Raw genomic sequence first — 24,069 nt, forward strand, 5'->3', positions numbered from 1 at the left:
TTCAAGTTACGATGGAGTAACAACTACCAGATTTACACTCCTGTCTCAGACAACCAGCAAACCAGATAAAAGATATGAAGCTACAGTTTTCAGACATTAGATAATGAGGCAGCACAGATGGCAGTCCCTAACAGAAGGGAAACAAAGTAGGTAAAGCCTGCAGTGCCATCAGCTTACACATGAAGACTTCTGGCTATAGCACAAGGAAGAAGATCATAAGCAGAATCTGGCTGTCTTACAAAGTTGAGTAGACAACATTCGTAATTCAGAGAGGCCAGTGTGGCTAGAATTTGTGGAGAGAAGGCAGCAGCACAGAAAAAGCTCTGAAGAACTCCAGAAAGAACTCCTTGGGTCTTTGGCTGAGTACTGGTCTGTATTGTGTGAGAGGAAACAACCCAAAAGCTGAACCACTGGAAAGAGAAGGCAGAATAATTTCAAGAGATCACACAAGGCTGGGAAAAACTCTGTGTTCCTTACAGCCAGAGTGGAAGGATCTTCTAATACCTGGGCATCAAGTAGAGTACTTAGAATACTTATTGCCTCAGTAATGGGGCCAAATTAGCCCTAAACAAAAGAGTGTTCTGGTCACATTTAAAAATATCAAGCCTCTGAAAGAACAAAGAATTTTTGAGTAACTTAACTTTGTCCCAGAATAAGGCTTAAAAATATTTAAAGAAATACAAATAAACAAACAAAAAGAACCAGCACCCAAAATGTAAAGTTCATGTCTAGAAACAATCAAAAATCATCTAGCAGACAAAGAAGCAGGAAAATACAATCCCAAAAAAGCAGAAAAATCAATAAACAGAAACAGACTCAGAAATGAAAGATGACAGAATTAGTACACAAGGATATTAAAGCAGACATTACAAATATAACCTATCTAACATTCAAGTAGATAGAGGAAGCATGAACATGCTAAGGAGAAACACGGAAGATATAAAAAAGACCCAAATCCAACTTCTAGAGATGAAAATACACTTCTCAGATGAAAAACACAGGATGGGATAAAAAGCAGATTAGACAATGCAGAAGAAAATTAGCGATGTTGAAGACAAAACTATATAAACTAAAACAGAAACAGACTGAAAAATAAACATTTTTTTTATTTTTGTGAACTTAGAAATTCAAGCAGCATATAATATACATGTCCTCAAAGTCTCAGAAGGTAATGGGTATGGGAAAACAGAAAAAAAAAATCTGAAGAAATAAAGACCAAAAATTTCACAAATATAATAAAAACTATAAATCTACAGATCTAAGCAGCTCAATGAAAACTAAGTTAAGAAACATAAAGAACACTACACCAAGGAACACCAGAAACAAACTGCTGAAAACGTGATAAAGAGAAAGATCTTAATAACCAGCCAGAAAAAAAGAGAAACAATCAGTACCAAGGAACAAATATAACAATCACAGCATACTACTTATTGGAAAAAATGCAAGCTAAAAGATAGTAGAGCAATACCTTCAAAGTATGGGGGTTAAAAACTGCCAAACTAGAGCTCTAAAGTAAAAATATTTTTCACAAAGACTAAAGAAAGTTATATTCAGACATACAAAGTTGAAAGAATTCATGGCCAGCACTATTAGAAATGTTAAAGGAAATCCTTCAGAATAGAAAAAAAATGAAATGTGATGGAAATGTGAATCTGTACAAAAAGATGAAAAGCACCAAAAGTATGATGATAAATATCAAAAATTACTTTTTCTTATTTTTTCAAGCTCTTTAAAAGATAACTGATTATTTAAAGCAAATGTAAAGACAATGTATTTGGGGTTTATAAAATACACAAATATAAAATATACGAAAATCATACATTTCAGTGATCAGAAACAGTCAGTGATCAGAAATATCAAGCTGAGAGGACAATGCACAGGACAAGAAACTTCTCATTTGAAAAAAATTGGTACAATTCCCACTAGTACAAAAATTATCTAGATTAAGGTTAATCTAGAATATTTATTAATATATTAAAACAAAGCATATGCCTGAACATTTGAGAAAGAGTTCAAGACAGCACTTATTGCGGGTCCAAAATGGAGAAATTCAATACAGTCTTTAAATCAGAGGTTTCCAAGGTTAATACACAAACCTTTCTTCTACATTGATGCTTCTGACAGTCACGCATCTTAACACACTTAGTTTCACACAGATAAGGTTTATGACAAGGCATTCGTTTCGTATGCTTTCCACAGCGACAATGCTTTTCCACTTCCTGGAAGAATAAAATAAATGCTATTAAAATTATTTTTGTTAATATTTTCTCCTCACATTGCACCTTTTACAATTATTAAAACATAAAGAACAAAAATTTTAACACTAAATTTGTATAACAAACTTTACCAAAAACCAATTTGAATTTCCTAAAACATTTACTTATATCTTACTTTGCTCTAAAAAGGACTTCATATACATTTGTTATTAAATTTAGAAAACTGATATTAAATAGTTAAAAAAAAAAAAAAAAAACCCCACATAAAAAAACCACTTCCATTTCATTACAACCATAACATCTGCAACTCTTGTCTCAGTAAGCCAAAACAACTAAATTACCTAGTAAGCTAACTTGTGGACTTGGTACTCTGGTCAAAACCAAAATGACATATACAACTTTAAAGTCTCAAGTCTAGACCTCTACTGAAGTCTTGAACACTCGAAGTCATCCATGAGGGCTGGGATCAACTTCTTATGAACTCCAGTTAATGTTGATATTTTGACCTACTCCTGTTATAATGAATATTCTGAATGGCATCTAAAATGAGGAATCCTTTCCAGAAGGTTTTCAATTTACATCGCCAAGATTCATCAGAGGAATCACTATCTATGGCAGCTATAGCCTTAGGAAATATATTTCTTAAAAAATAGAACTTGAAAGTCAAAATTATTCCTTGATCCATGGGCTGCAGAATGGATATTGTGTTAGCAGACATGGCATAAAAGCATTCATCTCTTTATACACCTCAATCGGAGCTCGTGGGTGACCAGGTGCATTGTCAATGAGCAGTAATATTTTGAAAAGAAAATTTCCTGATCAGTCAGTCTCAAGAGTGGGCTTATAACCATGCCATAAAGCTGTGCTGTCAATAGATGTGCTGTCATCTAGGCTTTGTTGTTCCATTTACAGAGCATAAGCAGACTAGGTTCAGCAAAATTCGTAAGACCCCTACAATTTTTGAAATAGTAAATGAGCATTGGCTTCAATTATGAGCTACACTAATGAGCTACATTACCAATTAATGAGCAATTGAGGAGCTACATTAGCCCTTAAGAAGAAAGTCAGCCTATTCTTTGATGCTTTGAAGCTTTAACTGTGAAAGTCCTATATGGTATCTTCTTCCAGTAGAAGGCTATTTCATCTCACTTGAAAATCTTTTCTTTAATGTAGCCACCTTCATCAATTACCTTAGCTAGATCATCTGGATAACCTGACAGCTTCTACATCAACACCTGCTGCTTCACCTTGCACCTTTATATTATGAACAGGGCTTCTTTCCTTAAACTTCATGAACCAACCTCTGCTAGTTTCAAACTTTTCTTGTGCACCTTCCTCACCTCTCTCAGCCTTCACAGAATTGAAGTTAGGGCCTTGCTTTGGAGTAGGCTTTGGCTTAAGGTAATATTATAGTTCCTTTGATCTTCTTTGTAGACCTCTAAATCTTCCTCCTTATCATCAATAAGGCTGTTTCACTTTCTTATCATTCCTGTATTCACTGCAGTAGCAATTTCAATTTCCTTCAAGAACTTTTCCTTTGCATTCACAACATGGCTAATTGATGCAAGAGACCTTTCAGCCTATTTCAGCTTTCAACTTGCCTCCCTCACTAGCTTAACCATCTCTAGCTTTTGATTTAAATGAGAAATGTGCGACTCTTCCTTTCACTTGAACATTTACAAAAGCCACTGTAGGGTTATTAATTGGCCTAATTTCAATATTGTTGTCTCTCAGGGAATAGGAAGGCCCAAGGAGAGGGAAAGAGAATGGGGAACGACTGGTCAGTAGAGCAGTCAGAACACACACACAACATGTAACCATTAAATTCACTGTCTAATATGGGCATGGTTTGCAGCACCCCCAAACAATCACAATAGTAACATCAAAGATCACTGACCACAGGCTATCATATCAGATATAATGATAATGAAAAAGTCTGAAATAGTGCAAGAATTACCAAATATGACACAGAGACATGAGCACATACTGTTGGAAAAATGGAGCTGAAAGATTTGTTTTACAAAGGCTTACCATAAATCTTTAATTTATTAAAAACACAGTATTGGCAAGGCACAATAAAGTGAAATGCAATAAAACATGGTATGCCTGTACTCTCCTGCTTCTTACCCTAATATTAGGTCACTAAATTCATATAGATCATGACACAGATGTATATGAAAATAAGTAATAGAAAACAACCACAGGACAATCTCATTTGATATATTATGATAGGTAGTTCTTAAAAGTAATTATTACACAAGATGACTAACCTGTCTACATGTTTCACAGGGACCTCGGTGACAACGCTGTGAACATCTATGAATTCCACATTCAAGTACTTTGTCACAACTGTCTCCACAAGTTGGTACATCTTCTGTACAAGGCAAAGAAAATCCTAAAAACAGACAAAAAGTCAATGTTAATAATAAGATACATTATTATTAAACATCAGCAAAATTCTATGTTCTTCAGGCTCCCTAAGGAATGCTGGCACTTTCAGACTATAAATTTTTGTATCCACATAATCATTGGGAAAAATTAACTTTAATGAAAATAATCCCTAATATTTGTTAAGCTTATGGTTTTTAAAAAGAAATTTGACACGTTACCATCCTCAAGAAACACATTTTTAAGGGCTCTCTCCTTCAGAAATAGTTATCTAAAGAAATGAGTCAAGACTACATAAATCATTCATGAATTTTCCTAATTTAAAAATTTGTTTTAAAAAATTTGCTCTGAACTACCCCACAAAGACAAAAAGAAAGATGTAGACTTTAAAACACTATAAAACTCAGGACAGGCGCAGTGGCTCACACTTATAATCCTAGCACTTTGGGAGGCCGAGACAGGAGGATTACTTGAGGCCAGGAGTTCGCGGCCAACCTGGGTAACATAGGAAGAGCCTATCTCTACAAAAATTTTTTAAAATGAGCCAGCCATGGTGGCAGGTGCCTGTATTCCCAGCTACTGAGAAGGCTGAGGCAGGAGGATCACTTGAGCCCAGGAGTCTGAGACTGCAGTGAGCTAGAATCACACCACTGCACTCCAGCCTGGGCAACAGAATGAAACCACCTCTCTTAAAAAACTGCAACAAGTACAAAATTATAAAACTCACCTTTAACATAAACATATTGTGACAAGTATTAGAAGCAGTCTTATACATATGATGCTGTTATTTGTGGGGAGTCAAAGAAGCTGACTCAAAGTGCTATCCTACTATGCCTTTACCTGAAAGCAGCCTAAAATAAACTCACCTATAACCTATTACATAATAATGACAATAGCACAGCCTCTGCTATTATCAAACCCCACCAGAGTGGTACATTTGTTATAAATGATGTACTTACATTGGCACATCATAATCACCCAAAGCTCATAGTTTATATAAGGGTTCACTCATGGTGTTGTATATTTTATAGGTTTGGACAAATGTATAACAACATATATTCACCATTACAGTATCACATGGAGGAGTTTCCCTACCCTGAAAATCTTCTATGTCTCTCCTATTCATCTCTCTCTCTCTCCCCAACCCCTGGAAGCCATTGATCACCACAGTTTGGACCTTTCCAGAATGTCATAGTTGGAGGCTTAAATTTTGTAGCTTTTTCAGACTGGCTTCTTTCATTTAGTAATATGCACTTAAGTTTCCTGGAGCACGTCTTTTGAATGTCTTTTCATGGCTTGATAGCTCATTTCCTATATATAAAAAAAATAAGTCTTACTTGATTTCTGACATGGACAGAACCTTTTCCCAGATCGAGGACATTCTCCACAAGCACCAACATGGCAAACTTGCTCACATGTGTGATTACCACATGGCAGTGTTTTTCCACATACCTAAAATAAAACGCAATAAACACTAATGATTTAAAAGTTAACAAAAAAGACTTCATACAAGACACAATCTATTTTTCAATCACAAATAAACAACTGCTTATGTCCCTCATATTATTTTACTTTATATTTTATACAGGTGTCATACATATGTGTATATATAGGTAAATATATACATAGGTATATATAGGTACATATACGTATATATAGGTACATATATACATACGTTTACACACACATATATTTCCTATGCACCAAAAAGTATATTTTAAAAATGCAATACGGAAAAAAACTACATGCAGCTTCATATGGCCTTTCACGAACAAGGAATTCTAAGTGGCACTAAAACCATGCCAATTCTAGGACAAGCAACCTATAAAACCAATCTTACTTCCTCAATTTGATTAATTCAAGAAGCAGAGAGGGGTGCTGGTTGAAGAGAGGGGAAAGAGAAGAAGGGGACAAGAGCTAGCAAGAAAGAGTACAAATGTAGTGAATCCAAAATTCAATAAATACCTATTACTTTGAAAAAAATTTTTCCTCCAATAATTAAAAATGATATTAAATTTAAGAGTAGTTTCTAAAAACATGATATAATTCACCTGAGTTGCTATTCTTCCTTGCCTTTTATCCAACTAAACCTGATTAGCCTTGCTGCTTTCTAGGTTGTCTATGCTTTGTGTATTCTTTAATACCCACCCCTCGAAATGCATATAAACTTACTTGATCACAGTGCCATAGTGGACTTGCACAACTTCTTTCAGCTACTTTTTTGCCACAGACACACTTTTGTCTACTAACTCTTGGACAAGGTTGACAGCTTCCTAAAACCACAACGACAAATTAGCACAGAAATTGACTTTTGCTTAGTCAGAAAAATCTAATGGGTATGGCCTTTTACCTGCATGACAAGGATTTTCACACTTATGTTGCCCACAAAGCAACTTCCGTCCACATGGCAGCTGACAAGACCATTCCTTGGCACTGCACCTACGAGGGATAGGTTTTGCTTTCTTACAGTAACAAGTAGTTGTGACCATCTTTGGACAAGGAGGGCAGGGACCTAGAATTCAGTAAAAGCAAAAAAAAAAAAAAAAAAAAAATCTAAAGTCAGAAACTAAAACTTTCATTTTCTACACCTATCAATAATTTCTAGAACTTTCTTTACTGATACTTGACAAAAGGCAATAACTTTCAATATTTTCTCATGGCAAACTTCAATTGTGAATTCAACTTTTACAATTTTTTTTTTTGTCTCAACATAAGAAGAAATAATCACCCACAAACAATTAAAAATGCAATATATAACTCACCTGGATGACAGAGGAGTAAACATTTATGGCCACAAGAAGGTTTAAATTCACGCTCACATACTTGGCCGCATGAATGAGGCACAAGCCACGGATCTAAAGGTGGATCTTCCACTTTTCCACAATAGCAATAGTACCTACTAGGTGTTTCAGATCGTTTGTACTCAAACCTACATTTTGGACTACAAAGAAGAATAAATTATTAAAGCTAACTTCGCCTTTAAAAGCAACATGAGAGACAGAAATATAAATGAACTTAGTAACAGAGTATATTCTGTTAAACTAGTTTTATGTTAAGGAACTCTGCTCCATCTTTGTGTTAGTAAAAAAAACAAGATCTTATTAAAATCTATTTCAACCATATAGAACAGCACTGCACAATATAATGTGCTGAGATGATGAAACAGTTTTATACCAGGATCGTCCAATACAGTAGCAATTAGCCACATACTGTGAGCACTTGAAACGTGGCTAGTGCTTACAACTGAGGAAGGAATCAAATTTCTTATTTTATAATTTCTGAATATTGAAATAGCTACATGTGGCCAGTTACCATGAATTAAACAGCACATATCTAGAATACAGCTACAAAAAGAAAGTAACATTAGTTTTCTACTAAGTACCTGAACTTTATTCTTTTTTTTTTTTTTTTTTTATACTTTAAGTTCTAGGGTACATGTGCATAACGTACAGGTTTGTTACATATGTATACTTGTGCCATGTTGGTGTGCTGTACCCATCAACTCGTCAGCACCCATCAACTCGTCATTTACATCAGGTATAACTCCCAATGCAATCCCTCCCCGCCCCCCACCCCGTGATAGGCCCCGGTGTGTGATGTTCCCCTTCCCGAGTCCAAGTGATCTCATTGAACTTTATTCTTGAGAAATTCACTCTGCTTTTCATAAAGCTCAACTTTTTAAGTTTTGTTTTGTGGATTACAAATAAACAAAATATATTAGCAACAGCAAACAGAAGAGAGAAGTCAGGTTATAGACAGGCAATACCACAAGAAACATGACTACAATTTAGAATTAAGGGGAAATAAACTTGAAAATAAAGAATTTCATAATTCACAACATCTAGCACAAAAAAATATAATTCTTTTTTTTTTTCTTTTTTGAGACAGAGTCTCACTCTGTCACCCAGGCTGGAGTATAGTGGCGCAATCTCATCTCACTGCAACCTCTGCCTCCTAGGGACAAAAAATTCTTGTGCCTCAGTGTCCCAAGTAGCTGGGACTACAGGTGTGCACCACTACGCCCAGCTAATTTTTTGTATTTTTAGTAGATTCGGGGTTTTTGCCATGTTGGCCAGGAGTTGAAACTCCTGACCTCAAGTGATTCACCAGCCTTGGCCTCCCAAAGTGCTGGGATTACAGGCATGAGCCACTGTGCCCAGCCCAAAAAAAGATATAATTTGAATGTGCCTAAGTCAAAGAAAAGTTCAAGTACCATGAAAGGCTTTAAACTTCCACCATTAAAATAAATAAATTTTGGTAGTAGAAGTGTTAACCTTCAGCTCTATCAGAAATGTACTTGTAGATCATCATAGATGACTTCATTCTCAAAAGACGCTTTAACCTTATCTCCCAGACAAATGAGTATAGTTAGTACATTACACGGGAACAAGTTTCATATTAACATTTAAATTTCTTTTGTATCATATACAAAATATTTTCATTGTCATAAGAATATGTTCGGTTTCCAAATAAATGCCACATAAATATTCAAAATAACCAAAAGATATTTGTTCTTGTAATGAAAAATCAAAAACAAAATACTAAGTTCATCTGTCTCTGGAATAAATAACTGGCACTTTATTGGAAGAGTTCAATTTTTTTTTATTAAAAGTGTTTACTATTCCTTTAAGCTAGTGTGGAGGGGGATATGTATTTTTAATAAGCGTAGGTATGGATGACTAACAGGCAACTCAACATACCTTAACACTGCCCATCAGCACTGAAACTGAACTGGCCCAGTGAGGGTAATATATGCAAATGTATGAGTTTTATTTTAAAATGGGATGACAACAATGAAATGTAATTATGCTAGATCTTATTCATTAAAAAGTAGTATCTTAGTAGAAACCTGTATTTTAAATTTTTTATTTCCATAAAATAACTTAAAATTATTAACATTTTACCAAGTTCTAGCTCCATCTTGATGAGGATTAAACAAAATGGGTTCTTAACCAGAACGGTCATTTATTTTCTTAAAAAAGTATGAAATATGGAACACAAAGTATATAGCACAGCTGACTAAACTGTTGTTCCTTTTAAATTAGAAGTAACAGTACATTTTTTTTAATTGATCCTTTCCTTCTCTATGGCAAAATGACTACTTAAAACAGAAGTGAGGGTAAAAAAATATATACGTAAGGTTTAAATCTCTAAACTAACAAGCTGGAACACCTGGCTTAATTCCATACCTATTAAACACTAAAAGTCCTCCACCACAAGTAAATAATATGCAGGAGCAAAACAAATATACTTTGAAATGTTTGAAACAGTTTTCAAAAAGTGTGCATTCAATGAAAAGAAAAATAACAGTTCTAAAAGCAAGGTCAAAAAACATAACTCAGATGAAAGAATAGCAAAAGCACTGAATTTAAAAGTAAGAAATCCTAGGTTTCAAATTTTGGCTCCACTACTTAAGAGTGAGGAGCGTGAAATCATCTCCCTTCAATTAACTTCAATATCCCCATTGGTAACAGGAAAATAAAATCTCTCACAGATTGCTGAGAATTATTTTTACATACTCTTCTAAAAGTCACCAGCATGTCTAAATGTTTTTTAAAAACTACACCACTGGCCAGATGCGGTGACTCACGCCTGTAATCTCAGCACTTTGAGGGGCCAAGGTGTGTAGATCACCTGAGGCCAGAAGTTCAAGACCAGCCTGGCCAACATGGTGAAACCCCATCTCTACTAAAAATACAAAACTTAGCCGGACATGGTGGCGGGCACCTGTAATCCCACCTACTCTGGAGGCTGAGACAGGAGAATCGTTTGAACCGTACAGGCAGTGGCTGCAGTGAGCCGAGATCACACCACTATACTCCAGCCTGGGCAACACAGCAAAACTGTCTCAAAAAAATAAAAATTTAAATTTAAAAAAAAAAAAACTAAAAATTTTAAACATAAAATTAGTTACTAAAGTTACAAAATGTGACCACACAGAGCCCCTGAAGCTTATGCTTCATTACTTTGACAGTCAATCTACCTCTCTGGACAGCCAACATGAATGAGTTTCTTGTTGTCTTTACTTAGCAGAGATATAAAATTCGACTCTCCAACTCTTTCTGGAAATATAACAAAAGTTCTCAAGACCAAATAATCATCAATAATAAGCAAAACTAATAAATGTAAAAAAATAATGATATTGTATATTATACACTTGCAGTTTTGAGATTTGGGAGGATAAAACTGGGAATCTTATAATCAGAATACATTAAATGATAGTCTTGTACAAGGTAATAATAATGCATCCTCATAGAATTCTGGACAAGAAGATCACAATTATGAATGATTCTCAGTCCTACAGAAAACTGAAAGTCCTTTCAAAGGATAATTAAGGAACTGTTTTGCAGAGGAAAAATTAAGTCTGGATGATTTATTAGTTATATAAATTCAAATTGAAAAAAACCAGCCTTTATCAAGGTTCCATATATTTACACACCAAATGACTAATTAAAGGCCCAACATGGATATTGAAACCACCAATAAAGCAACGTAGAATCTACAATTTTCATTTATTCTACAAATTTAATAATCCAACTAGGCCAGGCGCAGTGGCATGCCAGCCTAGTTGGCACTTTGAGATTTTTTGGGATGGGTCACCTGAGGTCAGGAGTTCAAGACCAGCCTGGCAGACATGGTAAAACCCCGTCTCTACTAAAAATACAAAAAATTAGCCAGGCGTAGTGATGGGTGCCTATAATCCCAGCTACTCAGGAGGCTGAGACAGGAGAATCTCTTGAACCCAGGAGGTGGAGGTTGCAGTGAGCCAAGATCACCATTGCACTCTAGCCTGTGTGACAAGAGTAAAACTCCATCTGAAAATAATAATAATAATCCAACTAACTAGAAAAAGTTACCAAGGCCAGGGATAATCTCTCTTTCCAAAATCATCATCAGTCACAGAAGATACAAGAAACTCGCTGTCTTTAGCCCACTTCTGGATACAGGGCATGTGAAATATACAGAAACATCCCGAACAGCTCCAAACCTAAGACAAAGGTATCAGAAGTTAATATATGTTAATTTTTCTTTGTTAATTGTAAAATAATTTAAAATGAGTATCACACTAAACTATTTTCAAGAGCTACCTAAGGATTAAAGAAAAAAGGTCTTTCCTTCCAGTATAACAGAACTGTTTCATGGGAAATGCATTTAAAGTAGAATATGTTAAAGAAAATTATTATTAATCACACAGATTCATTCGGCTAGAAATAATTACTGCTAACATTCTGGACAGTCTCCAAATTTATATATATTTTTTTCATACTTTTAAAAAATAAGGTCATACTATAATAACTGAAATGTAATTTTATAGTCTTTCTTATAAGCATATTTATAGCTATACATTACATCATGTAGACGTAGGTACTTAAATTTCTTGTTGTTGGATGGTTATTTCCAAGTATAAATAATACTACGAAAGAATCCTTAAACATAAATATGCACATATATATCTACATAGCCCTTTTGTTACATAAAACCTGTTAGTCTAACACCTAACTAATGCTAAATTTTAAAAATTAGGTAATCAAAAACTAAGAATATACATAATTTAAAAGCTTAAGAATAATACTAAATTCATTTTTAAAACCTGCCAAATACTTTGATAAAACTGATAAAAATCAGTTCCCCTTTCCTTATAACATTTTACAACTGTTCGAGAAAATCAGATATGTAGCATATTGCATGAGCTAACAACAGCATTAAACAGCCAACTTCTTAGTTTGGGTTATCCCCAAAGCAGTATCTGAGATAAGAACTTGGATGCAGGAGTAAGGGGACTAGACGGGAAAAAGAAATGCCAATGAATGGCATATTGTTGAGCTGATTACCACTAAGGGCCACAGAAGCTCAATCCTACAGGGGACCATCTGCAGAACCATGTAAAACACGCCTTGGACTGCCCAGCCCCAACCGCTAATGATAAGGAGGTTGGGGCATTCACCTACCAAGTCCCTGTGGTGCAATGTTGCTGCAAGGGGCTTTAACTCTCCAGTGCTTCTGCACTATAGCCATGTACTAGCTAAGTCAATTTCCAAGAAGAAAATTCAGAGGTGGAAAAAACGCACACACACAGCAAGTGTTTAAAGTGGGTTTGTATCTGCATGCAGAGATTATGCATTCCCTGTAGCTGAAATCAGAGTAAACCAACTAGATGTGACTCTAGGCACAAAAGGAATCTATATCTGATATACTCTTCTATCCAACCAGAGCATGTTAAATTTCTGATTCACTCTACATGACCAAACTATTTCATCTGACTTGATTTGCTTTCTCTAGGCAATGCTGCTATAATAGTAGTGAATTAATCTAAGGTCTAAATGTTGAGTCTTTCATATTCAGTAATCACTTCTTAATTGCTTCATTAATGCCCTTTTAAATTTACATAGAGATATTTTTATCACTAGGCCATAGCTCCTCCAAGGACATGAGTTTTGTCCAAATCTCTCTCCCCACTGACCCTCACCACTTCCCAAAATGCCTTTAACACAGGATACGCTAACTAATTAAGCCATAAGTGTTACTGCCAAGTTCTACTTTCTTGAAGATAGGGGCTGTATCTTTTTCCAAACCCAATAAAAGTAGTAAAATATAGTACATTTTAACATTTCACTCTTGTGGGAATCTATAAAGTACAGATGCTAAAAATGTTCTATCAAATCAACATTTGCATTAAAACTGAAGACAACTAAGTTATTTCAATAGTGCTAAAAATACTGGATACTCATTTAGTGGTAATTTTTTAAAAATTATATATTTTAAAATGAAGATCAACTCATATACAAAATTTTCAAATGAAGTATTTTTAAACAAAAGTAAACAAAAGAATAAATCATTAAATATTATAAGTGCAAACTAAGATATTTTGGGGAGATACATTAATATAAATAAGGAGAAAAACTTACTGCTTGGTTTCTCTTCACCGAAGCAATACAAATTAAGCATGTCATAGCCCCTGCTTGAAAAGCTTCATTTACATATTGTTTTGTTCGCTCTAATTCACGTGTATCTCCATCTGGAAATTTAAAGATTGAAAATCTCACCCTAAACAACATCTGAAAATAACACAAACTCACTAATAGCACCACATTACGTAAGAACTGTCTAGCACTATCAATTGCTCAAAATATAGCTGTAAAACAAGAAGTTTTTTTAAAAAAGTAACCAATGAGCTGTCAAGACGTAACAAAGTCTGTGTATTAAATCTTGTATACATGGTTCAAAATCAGCACCTCAGCTCTCTCTCTCAGTTATACTTACTTTTTTGGCTATTACAATTCTCAACAAATTTGGTGGAGGCAGAGCCATAAGCAAGAGCTGGAAGATGTAAAGTCTTAAGGAAACGCAAAGTGTGAAAGAAAGCCTAAACTAATTAGTAGAGTCACTTAGCATAAATATAAGCATAGATGTGAGTGAGTGGGTGTGTGTGTGTGTGTGAATTTAGTAGGTGTATTCTTAATAAAAACTTGTTGATGAAAAGACCCTGAGGTTTTTACAGTACGATAACCACATCTCATGAAATATGTTAACTATTTCTGCTTAAGAAGGCAGAATAAGCTTTTTAGAAAAAACAGTACCAGACGTTATTTTCTTTGAGTAATTACTGAGTGCTTACTTGCTAGACACTGTACTATTAGTACTTCAATAGGATTAAATGAGCTATTATCTTCATTTTACAAATGAGAAAACTGAGGCACAAAAGAATTAACTTCAGTTTGCCTACAAAGTGAACCCTCTTAACCTCTACGCTACACTGCAGTGAGCAGTTACTACAGGAAGATCCAACAAATAACAAGTAACAGCAAAATGAAAAATAGAACAAGTCACCTAAAGCACAAATGACAATAAAAGGGCAATAATCTGAGTCACTTTAGTATGAGAAAAATAAGCCTGCATGGCTTTAGAACAATAAAGATATGTTCAATAGAGGTTGACTGAGTCTTCAAAAAAAAGTAGATTAAAACATAAACTAACATAAGTACAGAACTTATCATGGTAATAACGTGGTTCAAGCCAAAATTTAAGTTGCCAAAAAGAAAAATGACATAAATAGGACATGTGGCTAATTCTTTACTTTCTAAAATCATCTGAACAAACACAGCACTTACAAAAGCTTGCCCTACCATAAAATAAATGTGATTTAGGACATTAAACAAAATAAACACAAACATACTCTCAAAACTATAAATTATTATAAAATTATTAAAGACAATTGCTTTATTTTAAACAAACATTGTAGTATTTTAAAAAATCCTTAAGAGCAGAATAATAATATGGGGTGTCTATTTTGCTTTTCAACTCAGCTGGCATTAACAGATACAAAACATTTTAAATTTCATCTAATTTAACAGCTAACTCAAAAAACAGTATTTAAGAAGAAGACAGAACAGACTTTTACAAAATAAAAACTAACCTTATATTTTAAAAATTTATGTAAGATTTCCTTGAAACATTTAAAGTTTGGCTGCATCAATAAAATGTACTGCCCAGCACTTCACAGTGGATAGCATGGCATTTGAAGTCATGCATTTTAAAAAGATCACTCTGGCAACTAAAGAAAAATGAGTATGTGGAGGACAAGACTGAAAGCAGGAAGTACCCGTTAAGAGGTAGTTACAGCAGATAAAGCAAAAAATGAGCTTGAGCAAGTGACCTAATGTGTCTCAGTTTTCTCATCTGTAAAATTAGTAGTAACAGTTATCTACCTCACAATTATTATATGGAGTTAATCCACATTAAGCAGCTGTAAAGGCTTAAACTAGGCAGTAACAGTACACAGGCAGAGTAAGGGTAGATTTAAGAAATTTAGGAAGTAAAACTTAGGAGGACTTGGTGACAATGAGATTGTATCAGTTTTAAAAGCTGATGTTCATGTCAAGATTCAGAAGGAAGAGTGCTGTGTCCGCTGAGCTGTCTGACATGGGCAGAGGGAGAATTGCAGTAAACAACATGCATATGCCATCTCTGCTCCCAGATGGCTGGCTTGGGAGGGTGACTGAGAAAACTGTAGTGCTATTAAGATAAAGAACACAAAAGAATAAAAAAGTTCTCTTTCAACAGCAGTTTGATGTGTCCATGCATCAGCAAGATAGAGATACTCATCAGGAAGTTGGCCATGCAAGTCCGAAATTTGAGAGAAGAATCACAAAAATGCAAAGGCTGTGCTCAAATAAAAATGAACTCCTTTGGTAAAGTCCTGGTCTTCAATTCAATAATGTTAAGGTGGGAACCATCCCATTACTCTGGCATGTATGTTCTTAAATCAAGTGATCAGATTTTCTTACATTGGTAGAGGCAAAGGAATGGGAATCAAATACTAATGGATTTTATACAAAACACAGCATAAAAAAATTACCATAACACTGTAAGACTAAAAGCAGATTAAAAATTAATAAAACTTACAAATGACAAATGTTTTCTACATGCTAGACTGAAAGACATTATTGCATTTCCTGTTGTAAAATAAAATCTGACTCTATGTAGAATGGTTCAAGCGAAGTCCTCTCAAAGCAGAAAACTTCTTAAGATTATTTTCTATAAAGTCCTTTAGAAACAAGAAACCCTCTAACCTTAGAATTACTTTTTATCAATTCTTACCTTGCCAAACTAGACTTCTCAGCCAAACTTCCTAATCTTAATTCCTTAGCAGTTATGGTAAATTCCTTAGAAACCTACTCGATGATGTGCAACTATCTTCATGATCCTATCAGTATACTCAGGCAACTACCTAATCACCAAGGTTATGGGTTGGGAAGGCAAGGGTGAAATACATAAATTCTTCTGTCTGAAGACTTGAGTAACTCTCAGCCAGGCACAGTGGCTCACGCCTGCCACTTTGGAAAGCTGAGGTGGGAGAATTCCCTGTAGCCAGGAATTCAAGACCAGTCCTGGCAACACAGGAAAACCCTCTCTCTACAAAAAAATTCTAAAAAAATTAGCCAGGCATGGTGGTGTGCGCTTGCAGTACCAGCTACTTGGGAGGCTAAAGCAGGAGGGTCACTTGAGCTTGGTAGTTCAAGATTGTAGGGAGCTATGATCACACAACTGCACTCCAGCCTGGGCAATAGAAGAAGACTGTCTCCAAAAAAAAAAAAAAAAGACTAACTCTCATGCTCTTTATTTGCCTTCATGCTAACTCATGCTCAAACTCTGTTATGCTTCTGATTCTGTTGTACCAACAGTCCTGAATCCTGGCATCACTGGCCTTATACTTCTCATGAAAGCACAATATAATAACTAAGGAACACATTAGTATAGAGTAGAAGAGAGCTTAGGATGTGGGGCCTTATGATCAAGGGAAGACATGACTGAAAAAGGAAACAAATTTTTTAAAAGAAAGCAGCAGCTATGATAGAAAATCTCTAATAATCAAGCCACAAAATACATTAAACATTCCAGCAAACAGATACACAGCACAGACTACACAACAGGCACTACCATAAGCACTACGGTACTTACACATAGTGATTCATTTCATCCTAACAACTCTAAGGTACTTAGTGTCACTATACCCACTTTACAAAAGAAGAAACCGAGCCCCTAAGATGCTAAGCAATATGTCAAACATCCTACAGCCAAGTAGCAAAGCCAAGAATCAAACCATGGCAATCTGGCTCAAATGTCAATGTTCTTAACTGCTGTACAACGCTGCTTTTCCCCCATAAACAGGTACAAAAGTAACCATCTAATCTCCTCAGAATTTTCCTGCTTTTACAGAGAAGATGCAATCATCCCAGTAATGGCTCTAAAGCTAAGTAAACTAGGTTTAAACCCAGCTCTCCCAATTACTAATGGTGTAACCCTAGGAAAGTCACCTCTTCTCTGTAGAATTGTTTCCCAAAATATTTCTAAGGTTTTTCCTGGTTTTAACAGTGTGCTAAAGTAAGAAAAAGAACCAAGCAAGGGTATAAATATATATTACTAATAAAAGGTTATAAACAATATGACATTTCTATAAATATATTAATAAATGTTGACATTACATGCAAAATACTACTTCTTTTTTTTTTTTAATTGAGACAGTCTTGCTCTGTCTCCCAGGCTGGAGTGCAGTGGCGTGATTTTGGCTCACTGCAACCTTCACCTCCCAGGTTCAAGCAATTCTCCTGCCTCAGCCTCCTGAGTAGCTCGGATTACAGGCGTGCACCACCACGCCCACCTAATTTTTTTGTATTTTTAGTAGAGACGGGGTTTCACCATGTTGGCCAGGCTGGTCTCAAACTCCTGACCTCGAGTGATCCCCCCGCCTTGGCTTCCCAAAGTGCTGGGGTTATAGGCATGAGCCACTGTGCCTGGCCTACATGCAAGAATATTTCCAATAATAATTTTAAAGTATAAAAGGCAGAAAGTTTGACAATATTTACATTTAAAATAATCTATTTTTACACTTAATACTAAAGTGGTACACAGCAACATCACTTTGGCCCGTTCTCACATAAACATATGTGGCTTTAAGAGCAACCAGATATAAACCACAGATAACACGAATGTACATGTCAAACCTGAGGGAATTTAGGTTTTTCTTTTTTTTAAAGTATGGCTAGGTGCAGCACATGCCTGTAGTCTCAGCTACTCAGGAAGCTGAGGCAGGAGGATCACTTGAGCCCAGGAGTTCGAGGCTGCAGTGAACTATGATTGTACCACTGCAGTCCAGCCTGGGCAACAGGATAAGACCCCAACTCTAAAAATAAATACATCAGATGTTGTAAATAAGATATAAAATAAGGAAATAAAGAATTAAAAAGACTTCAAGACACATTTAACACGATGAAAAAATGAATAGATTGAGGGGGTACACAAAGTCCTCTAGTTAAATTAAATCATCAAAACCAGAAAAAAACTTGCCCCAGTTTGTTGCTCCAGAGCTTTAGCAGCCCCATCCAAGCTTTCTACTGAAATGCCAATTAAATACATACAAAGGCCTCCCAAGGCTATAAAAGAGCCACTGCCATTCTATTTGCTTTATACAAAAATTAGTATTACACAATATATAACTCAAATACCAAAGTGTACAAAAATTCAACTCTAGAACACACAGTGCTCGTCTTAAGACATAACATCTATTCCATATAGAACAAAGGCATTACCAAAAAAATGTCAGGAATACAGTTTCATTGACGTCAAAGGTCAAAATTTAGATGATCAGTACCTGTCTGAGTAGTGTATGTTATAAACGTATTTGCAACTATTTTTCCTTGTTTTCCTTCAAAATCTTCATCTCCTTCTTCTTCAGATGAAGAGCTAAAGTGTTCTTCAACAAGTTTTCTGGCTGCAGCTTGGTTAGCTTTCTTGATTTCTTCAAATTTTTTCTGAGATATTAGCTCTGTTTAAAAGAAAAAAGTTTCATTTCTGCAAAACAATCTCTCAAAAAGAAAAGCATAATGTGCTATCATTTTACAACATGCATTTCAAAGTCACCTTTGGAGCATTCTATCTTCCTGTAATCCATGAGAAAAGTATTTTGAAATTCCTTGACACACAAATAAAGCAGATACCACAACAAAAACTTACACTTTTGTAAATATCCTGCTAAAATGAAGCAAATTTTTATGAAAACGGTGATTAACAAATCAAGAAAAACATACGAAAATACAATAGAATTATCAAAATACTGGTGATCAACTTCAAAATAAGGACTAACAAAAATTAAGATGTTTTAAAGTACATTGTGCACAATAATTTTTAAGAAGTGAGGAAACATGTCCACAGTGAGCACATAAAGAATCAGGGAAGGTAGGTACTTCAAACTACCACCTTCTGAACAACAGGTAGGATAGGACAGGACGGTCCAGCCCAGTCCAGCCCAGTCCAGCCCAGTCCCACGAAAGAGTTTGTTCAGCAGTACTCACTATACACCTACTATATTTATAATCGGCTTCTTAGGTCAAAAACTTTTTGCCTTTAGTATTGACTTTTTGTGATCACAAAAAAATAAACATTTTACATTAATCCACACAAAATATTAACATGGAAAACATGTTTCTTCCAACTTCATTCCAAAAAGAATGTTAATTTTGGATTTGTTCTTCCACTATTTAGCACTATCTGTACTTCTCATTTTGTTACTTGATTAATCATGCAAAACAAAATCAGATTACTTCACTGCACATACTCCCAAAGAAGCTTCAAACTTCTTGAGAGCAAGGACCACGGGGATTTTCTTCAAGCACTGTTAATAAGCTCTTATGGACAGCAAACACAGTTTAAGAAGGGAGCCATAAACCTGCAGAATTGATCTGAGTTCATGAATTCCCATCTTGAGAGGATTTTAAATTTACTGATTGACTATTTTAAAATTCACATTGTACTTGAAACTGATGAGCCACTACCAAGAGAAGCTCTCTTAGCTTAGGTGGTATATTCATACTTGATTATGTTCCCTCATGAAACATTTTCCTTTTCTTATTGCAGCCAGTTTGGTTAGGGGTTATTAACAAAACAAACTGAGTATTTCAAGTAAACCAGGACCAAAATGTATATCATGCTTCCCTAGCAATCTTTGAGTACTGGGAAAAAAGAACTGGCTATGAGATATATAACTCAAAACTTGTCATAAAAGAGATGATAAATGTCATTAATCTATGGGAAATTAGCACTTAAAAGACATAAGAAAAAAGGCTGAATTGGACAGAGATAATGAGAACATTCATAACCTGATAAATGTATTCATCTAACATCATCTCAAGGTAAAGACAAGTTGACAACGCAACCTTCTCACGTATTATTTCTCACAGCCAAATCTCAACTATCCAGGTAGAGAATGCTTGTTTTCATTCTACCCACAAGATCTAAGAAAGTTTACCAAACCTGTTCACACGTCTCCATATTGCATACCTTATCATTACCACCATTAACTGCATGCTAAGACAATACCACCTACGTTTAAAATTAGCCTAGGAGAAAAATCACTGATACTCAATTCTGCTACCCACCCGAAAAAAAATGTATCCTGAAATGCATTCCAAACACAAAAATAAAATGATTTCAGGGATTATTCCCTCGGCCCCATGCACAACCGTAAGTGCTCCCTGGCTCCACGAAAACATGGTCTCGGATGAAAGGTATTGATATATCGGAGGCAACACCAGATATATCCACAGAAGGACATGGAATTTGTAAATAGGAACTACAGTCAAGGAAGGTATCAAAAGCTCAAGTGCTTACAAGGAATAGAAAAGTCAAGAAACAAAGGCAAAGGTAAAGATGACAAAAGACACCTGGCTCCAGAAATGAGAGAGAATGTGAGAGGGAGTGCCCAAGTCCAATCTAAATGGGATTTCTGTGACTCAGCTGAGCTGACTGTTGCCATGCACAAAGATACTAAAGCCACAAGGTTGTTAACCAGATTTTTAAAAACGACAAACAAACGCTGACAACCAATCCACATATAAAACTGTGTTAACCAAACAACACTATAGACCAAATCAGAACACCGGGCCACACTTTACAACTTATGGTCTGGAGATTCAAGCAGGCAAGAGTGGAGGGAAGGAACAAAGGTAATACCACCTAAAATTAAGATGAAAGAGGTGCGATGGAAATCTACCTAGAGTGCCGAAAAGAGCTGCCACCTGAAAGGCTGGAGAAGTGGGCCGGAAAACAAACTCCCGAAGGAGGGGAAAAGCAGTGAAAGAGAGAAGGCGAGGGCGGAGGCGGTCCTGACTAGCAACTGCCTTAGGAGGCATCCAGGTGAGCCCGCGGGCGGGAGCCATTCTCACCGCTGGCTGCGGGAGTCTGCAGGGCTTGGGATCCCGCCGGGCTGTGCCTGCTCCCTGCAGACGCCGAGGTCGCGACTCCTCCGGGACTGGCGCCAAAAGGAACGGCGCCCACCGACCCCTTCTCTCGCCCTCCTCCGGCGCCGCGGAGATGGATTCCATTTCCTGAGGGGGCGGCAGTGGCCCGTCCCCGGGCTCGGCCTCTGCCACCGGCCACCTGGCGCCAGGAAGCTTCCATCCCTGCAGAGGAGAAAAAAAAAAAAAAGAGTGGAAGGAGGTGAGCGCAGCGACGACCGAGGCGAAGGAGGAGAGTGTCGGTGCGGAAACCCCGTATGAGGGACCGAGTGAGGAAGGTTCCTGCAGGACGGGCACCGAGTTTCAGGAGGTCGCGGCCCTGCCTTTACCGGAGGGCGAGTCCCCGCCAAGCCCGGGCTTTGGAGATGGACCGAAGAGGCGAGGGAGGACTAGGCAGAGAAATAAACCGCGGAGCAAGGAGCACACAGTGCCCAAGACGGAAAGCCGGAGGAGAAGAGGAAAGCGCCTCCTCAGCCTCTGGGGGAGCGTAGTAGGGGAAGAGTCACAGACTGACCCTGCGGCTCCTGCCCGGAACCAACCGCAGCGGTAGACCCCACTGAAAGCTACGTCTCCTTACCGACGGCGCTCGTCCCAACAGACTACAACTCCCAGAAGCCCTCGCCCGCGGTCCGGCGACTGCGTGGCAGCAGAGGCCGCTTCCTTATCCGGAAAAGTGCGGGGGTTGGGCGTGAGGGGAACCCCAAGCGCCTGCGCTGGCCTCTGAAAACTACAACTCCCGGCGTGCTCTGGGGCTAGGGAGGGGTCGAAGGTCATAGGGGCGGACGATGGTGGAGGTGGGCGGGTCCAGAGGGTCTAGTGACTCCCCAATTTGCTTCTGCTTCTGCAGGACTGCCCTAAACCCAGCTGGGTATGAGGATTTCATGGCTCTGTCCCAATTGGCTCTCTGTCATATTTTATTATCCTTGCCTTTGGGCTTGCGGATGGCAGGAGGTGTCAATGTAAAATAATCAACAGCACAAAGTTTGAGGATAGCCCACCTTAGAAACACCGACTCCTAGGAAAGCAGTCAGCCTTCCGAGGTAGAGATTTAAGATTTCGTTTATGTAGGCAGAAACGGAGACGTTTTTAGGAGGATTACAACATTTTCTCATACAAGGTTAGCGAATAGTTACAACAATTTGCTTATAGACAGTATTTCTTTTTGGGAAGGGTACGTTTAACGTTTTTCATAAAGGATTTTCTTTCATCTGATCTAAGCAAACCAGGGCAACAAAGCAGAACTTAATCTATAAGGATCATTAAGAAGGCAGGAAGTTTTTGTCCTTAACTTCGTTTAATTCTCTCTACCCATTGTATAGAACAAGAAAAATAAGAAAGCAAGTTAATCTGTAATCTGAGAAACAGAAGTTGTAACCATGTGTGACTCCGATGACAGTCACATCTCTCTCCAGGCTTAGTGAGTTTTAGGTTCCAACAGCCTTTAAATTGTATTTATTTTCATAGGGAAGTCTCATTAACAGGGAAGGCACTTACATTGAAAACGCTTTGAGGTTGGCCACTGTGAAGGAGGGAAATTTGGGGGAGAGTTGCAGGAAAGTGGCTTGAGTAGTAAAAGTACCATTCTAAAATGCTAGAGCAATGTAGAAAATAAATCTAAAACCTGTTATTGTCATAGTCCTTTGTAGTGTGCAATGAGGCTTCCCTGGAACATGATAATTTTTACCTTCACAGCATCTCCCTAAAATAAATTTTGTTAAGGAAAATAGTTGAGGGCCAGGACCTAAATCTTATGATTTTGCTGAGTTTTCCTGTAAGATACATATGCATATATACAGTCGGGTAGATTGCAAAAATTCATTCTGGGGTCTATCTGGGACTGAGAAACATATTGATGGCTCTGTGGGATTATACAGTCCTTAAACAGTCCTTCAACTTAGTTAATTCTTCTATTTTTATCATAAATTTCTATTATAATAGATAGAATTTGTTAGATGTCAGGCACTGTTTAAAGTGTTTTACGTTATGTATTAACTAATTTCGTACTCACAGTAACCCTATTTATTATCCCCATTTTACAACTGAGAACACTGAGGCACAGAGAGATTAAGCAATTTGCCCTTGATCATACAGCTAGGAAGTAGTGAAGCCAAGATTCTATCCTAAGTAGTCTAATATTAGAAACCATGCTTTTAATGTCTTAAACATAGACATTGCAAAATTGCCTGTACATTAACCAAACTCAAAAATGAAGTCCCATGGCCAGGCATGGTGTCTCACGCCTGTAATCCTAGCACTTTGGGAGGCCGAGGCAGGTGGATCACCTTAGGTCAGGGGTTTGAGGCCAGCCTGGCCAACATGGCGAAACCCTGTCTCTATTAAAAATACAAAAATTAGCCGGGCATGGTGGTGGGTGCCTATAATCACAGCTACTAGGGTGGCTGAGGCAGGAGAATCATTTGAACCCAGGGGGCGGAGGTTGCAATGAGCCAAGATCATGCCATTTCACTCCAGCCTAGGTGAAAGAGCAAAACTCCATCTCAAAAAAATGAAAAGAAAAAAAGAAATAACATATCTGAGAATGATATAACTTCATTGGTTAGAAACTAAGAGGTGCACAGCAGCTCTCTTAATGCTGCACTTGTATAAGAACTGTAAGTTTAAAGCTGCAACCAGCTTTCAAAGTTTGAAAACCCTGAAGAGAGATTTTTCTTCAG

At 36.9% G+C, this 24,069-nt stretch overlaps 1 protein-coding gene and 1 long non-coding RNA gene across 3 annotated transcripts in view; one reads left to right on the forward strand and one right to left on the reverse strand.

The window, feature by feature from the left end:
• The window catches only part of LOC144341147 (uncharacterized), a 64,251-nt gene extending 59,437 nt beyond the window's left edge, over nt 1-4,814 (forward strand). The window contains exon 3 of the long non-coding RNA XR_013417838.1: nt 4,506-4,814. This is a non-coding gene — a long non-coding RNA (uncharacterized LOC144341147). The remainder of the gene's footprint in view (nt 1-4,505) is intronic.
• Nucleotides 1-22,104, reverse strand: part of NFXL1 (nuclear transcription factor, X-box binding like 1) — a 67,510-nt gene extending 45,406 nt beyond the window's left edge. The window contains exons 1-11 of one of the 2 annotated variants that reach the window (XM_001102529.5): nt 21,972-22,104; nt 21,323-21,559; nt 18,754-18,927; nt 13,511-13,620; nt 11,462-11,592; nt 7,367-7,545; nt 6,955-7,116; nt 6,777-6,877; nt 5,942-6,056; nt 4,487-4,611; nt 2,097-2,219 (exon numbers count right to left, since the gene is read on the reverse strand). In XM_001102529.5, coding sequence (XP_001102529.2) covers nt 2,097-2,219; nt 4,487-4,611; nt 5,942-6,056; nt 6,777-6,877; nt 6,955-7,116; nt 7,367-7,545; nt 11,462-11,592; nt 13,511-13,620; nt 18,754-18,927; nt 21,323-21,557 — 1,455 coding nt within the window. In that variant the 5' untranslated portion in view covers nt 21,558-21,559; nt 21,972-22,104. Of the gene's footprint in view, nt 1-2,096; nt 2,220-4,486; nt 4,612-5,941; nt 6,057-6,776; nt 6,878-6,954; nt 7,117-7,366; nt 7,546-11,461; nt 11,593-13,510; nt 13,621-18,753; nt 18,928-21,322; nt 21,560-21,908 lie in introns of both variants that reach the window. The other variant, XM_001102704.5, reaches the window with a different exon arrangement.
• Nucleotides 22,105-24,069: the final 1,965 nt, after the last annotated feature.

Source organism: Macaca mulatta, chromosome 5 (genome assembly GCF_049350105.2).
Source record: "Macaca mulatta isolate MMU2019108-1 chromosome 5, T2T-MMU8v2.0, whole genome shotgun sequence".
NCBI classification, from domain to species: Eukaryota; Metazoa; Chordata; class Mammalia; order Primates; family Cercopithecidae; genus Macaca; species Macaca mulatta.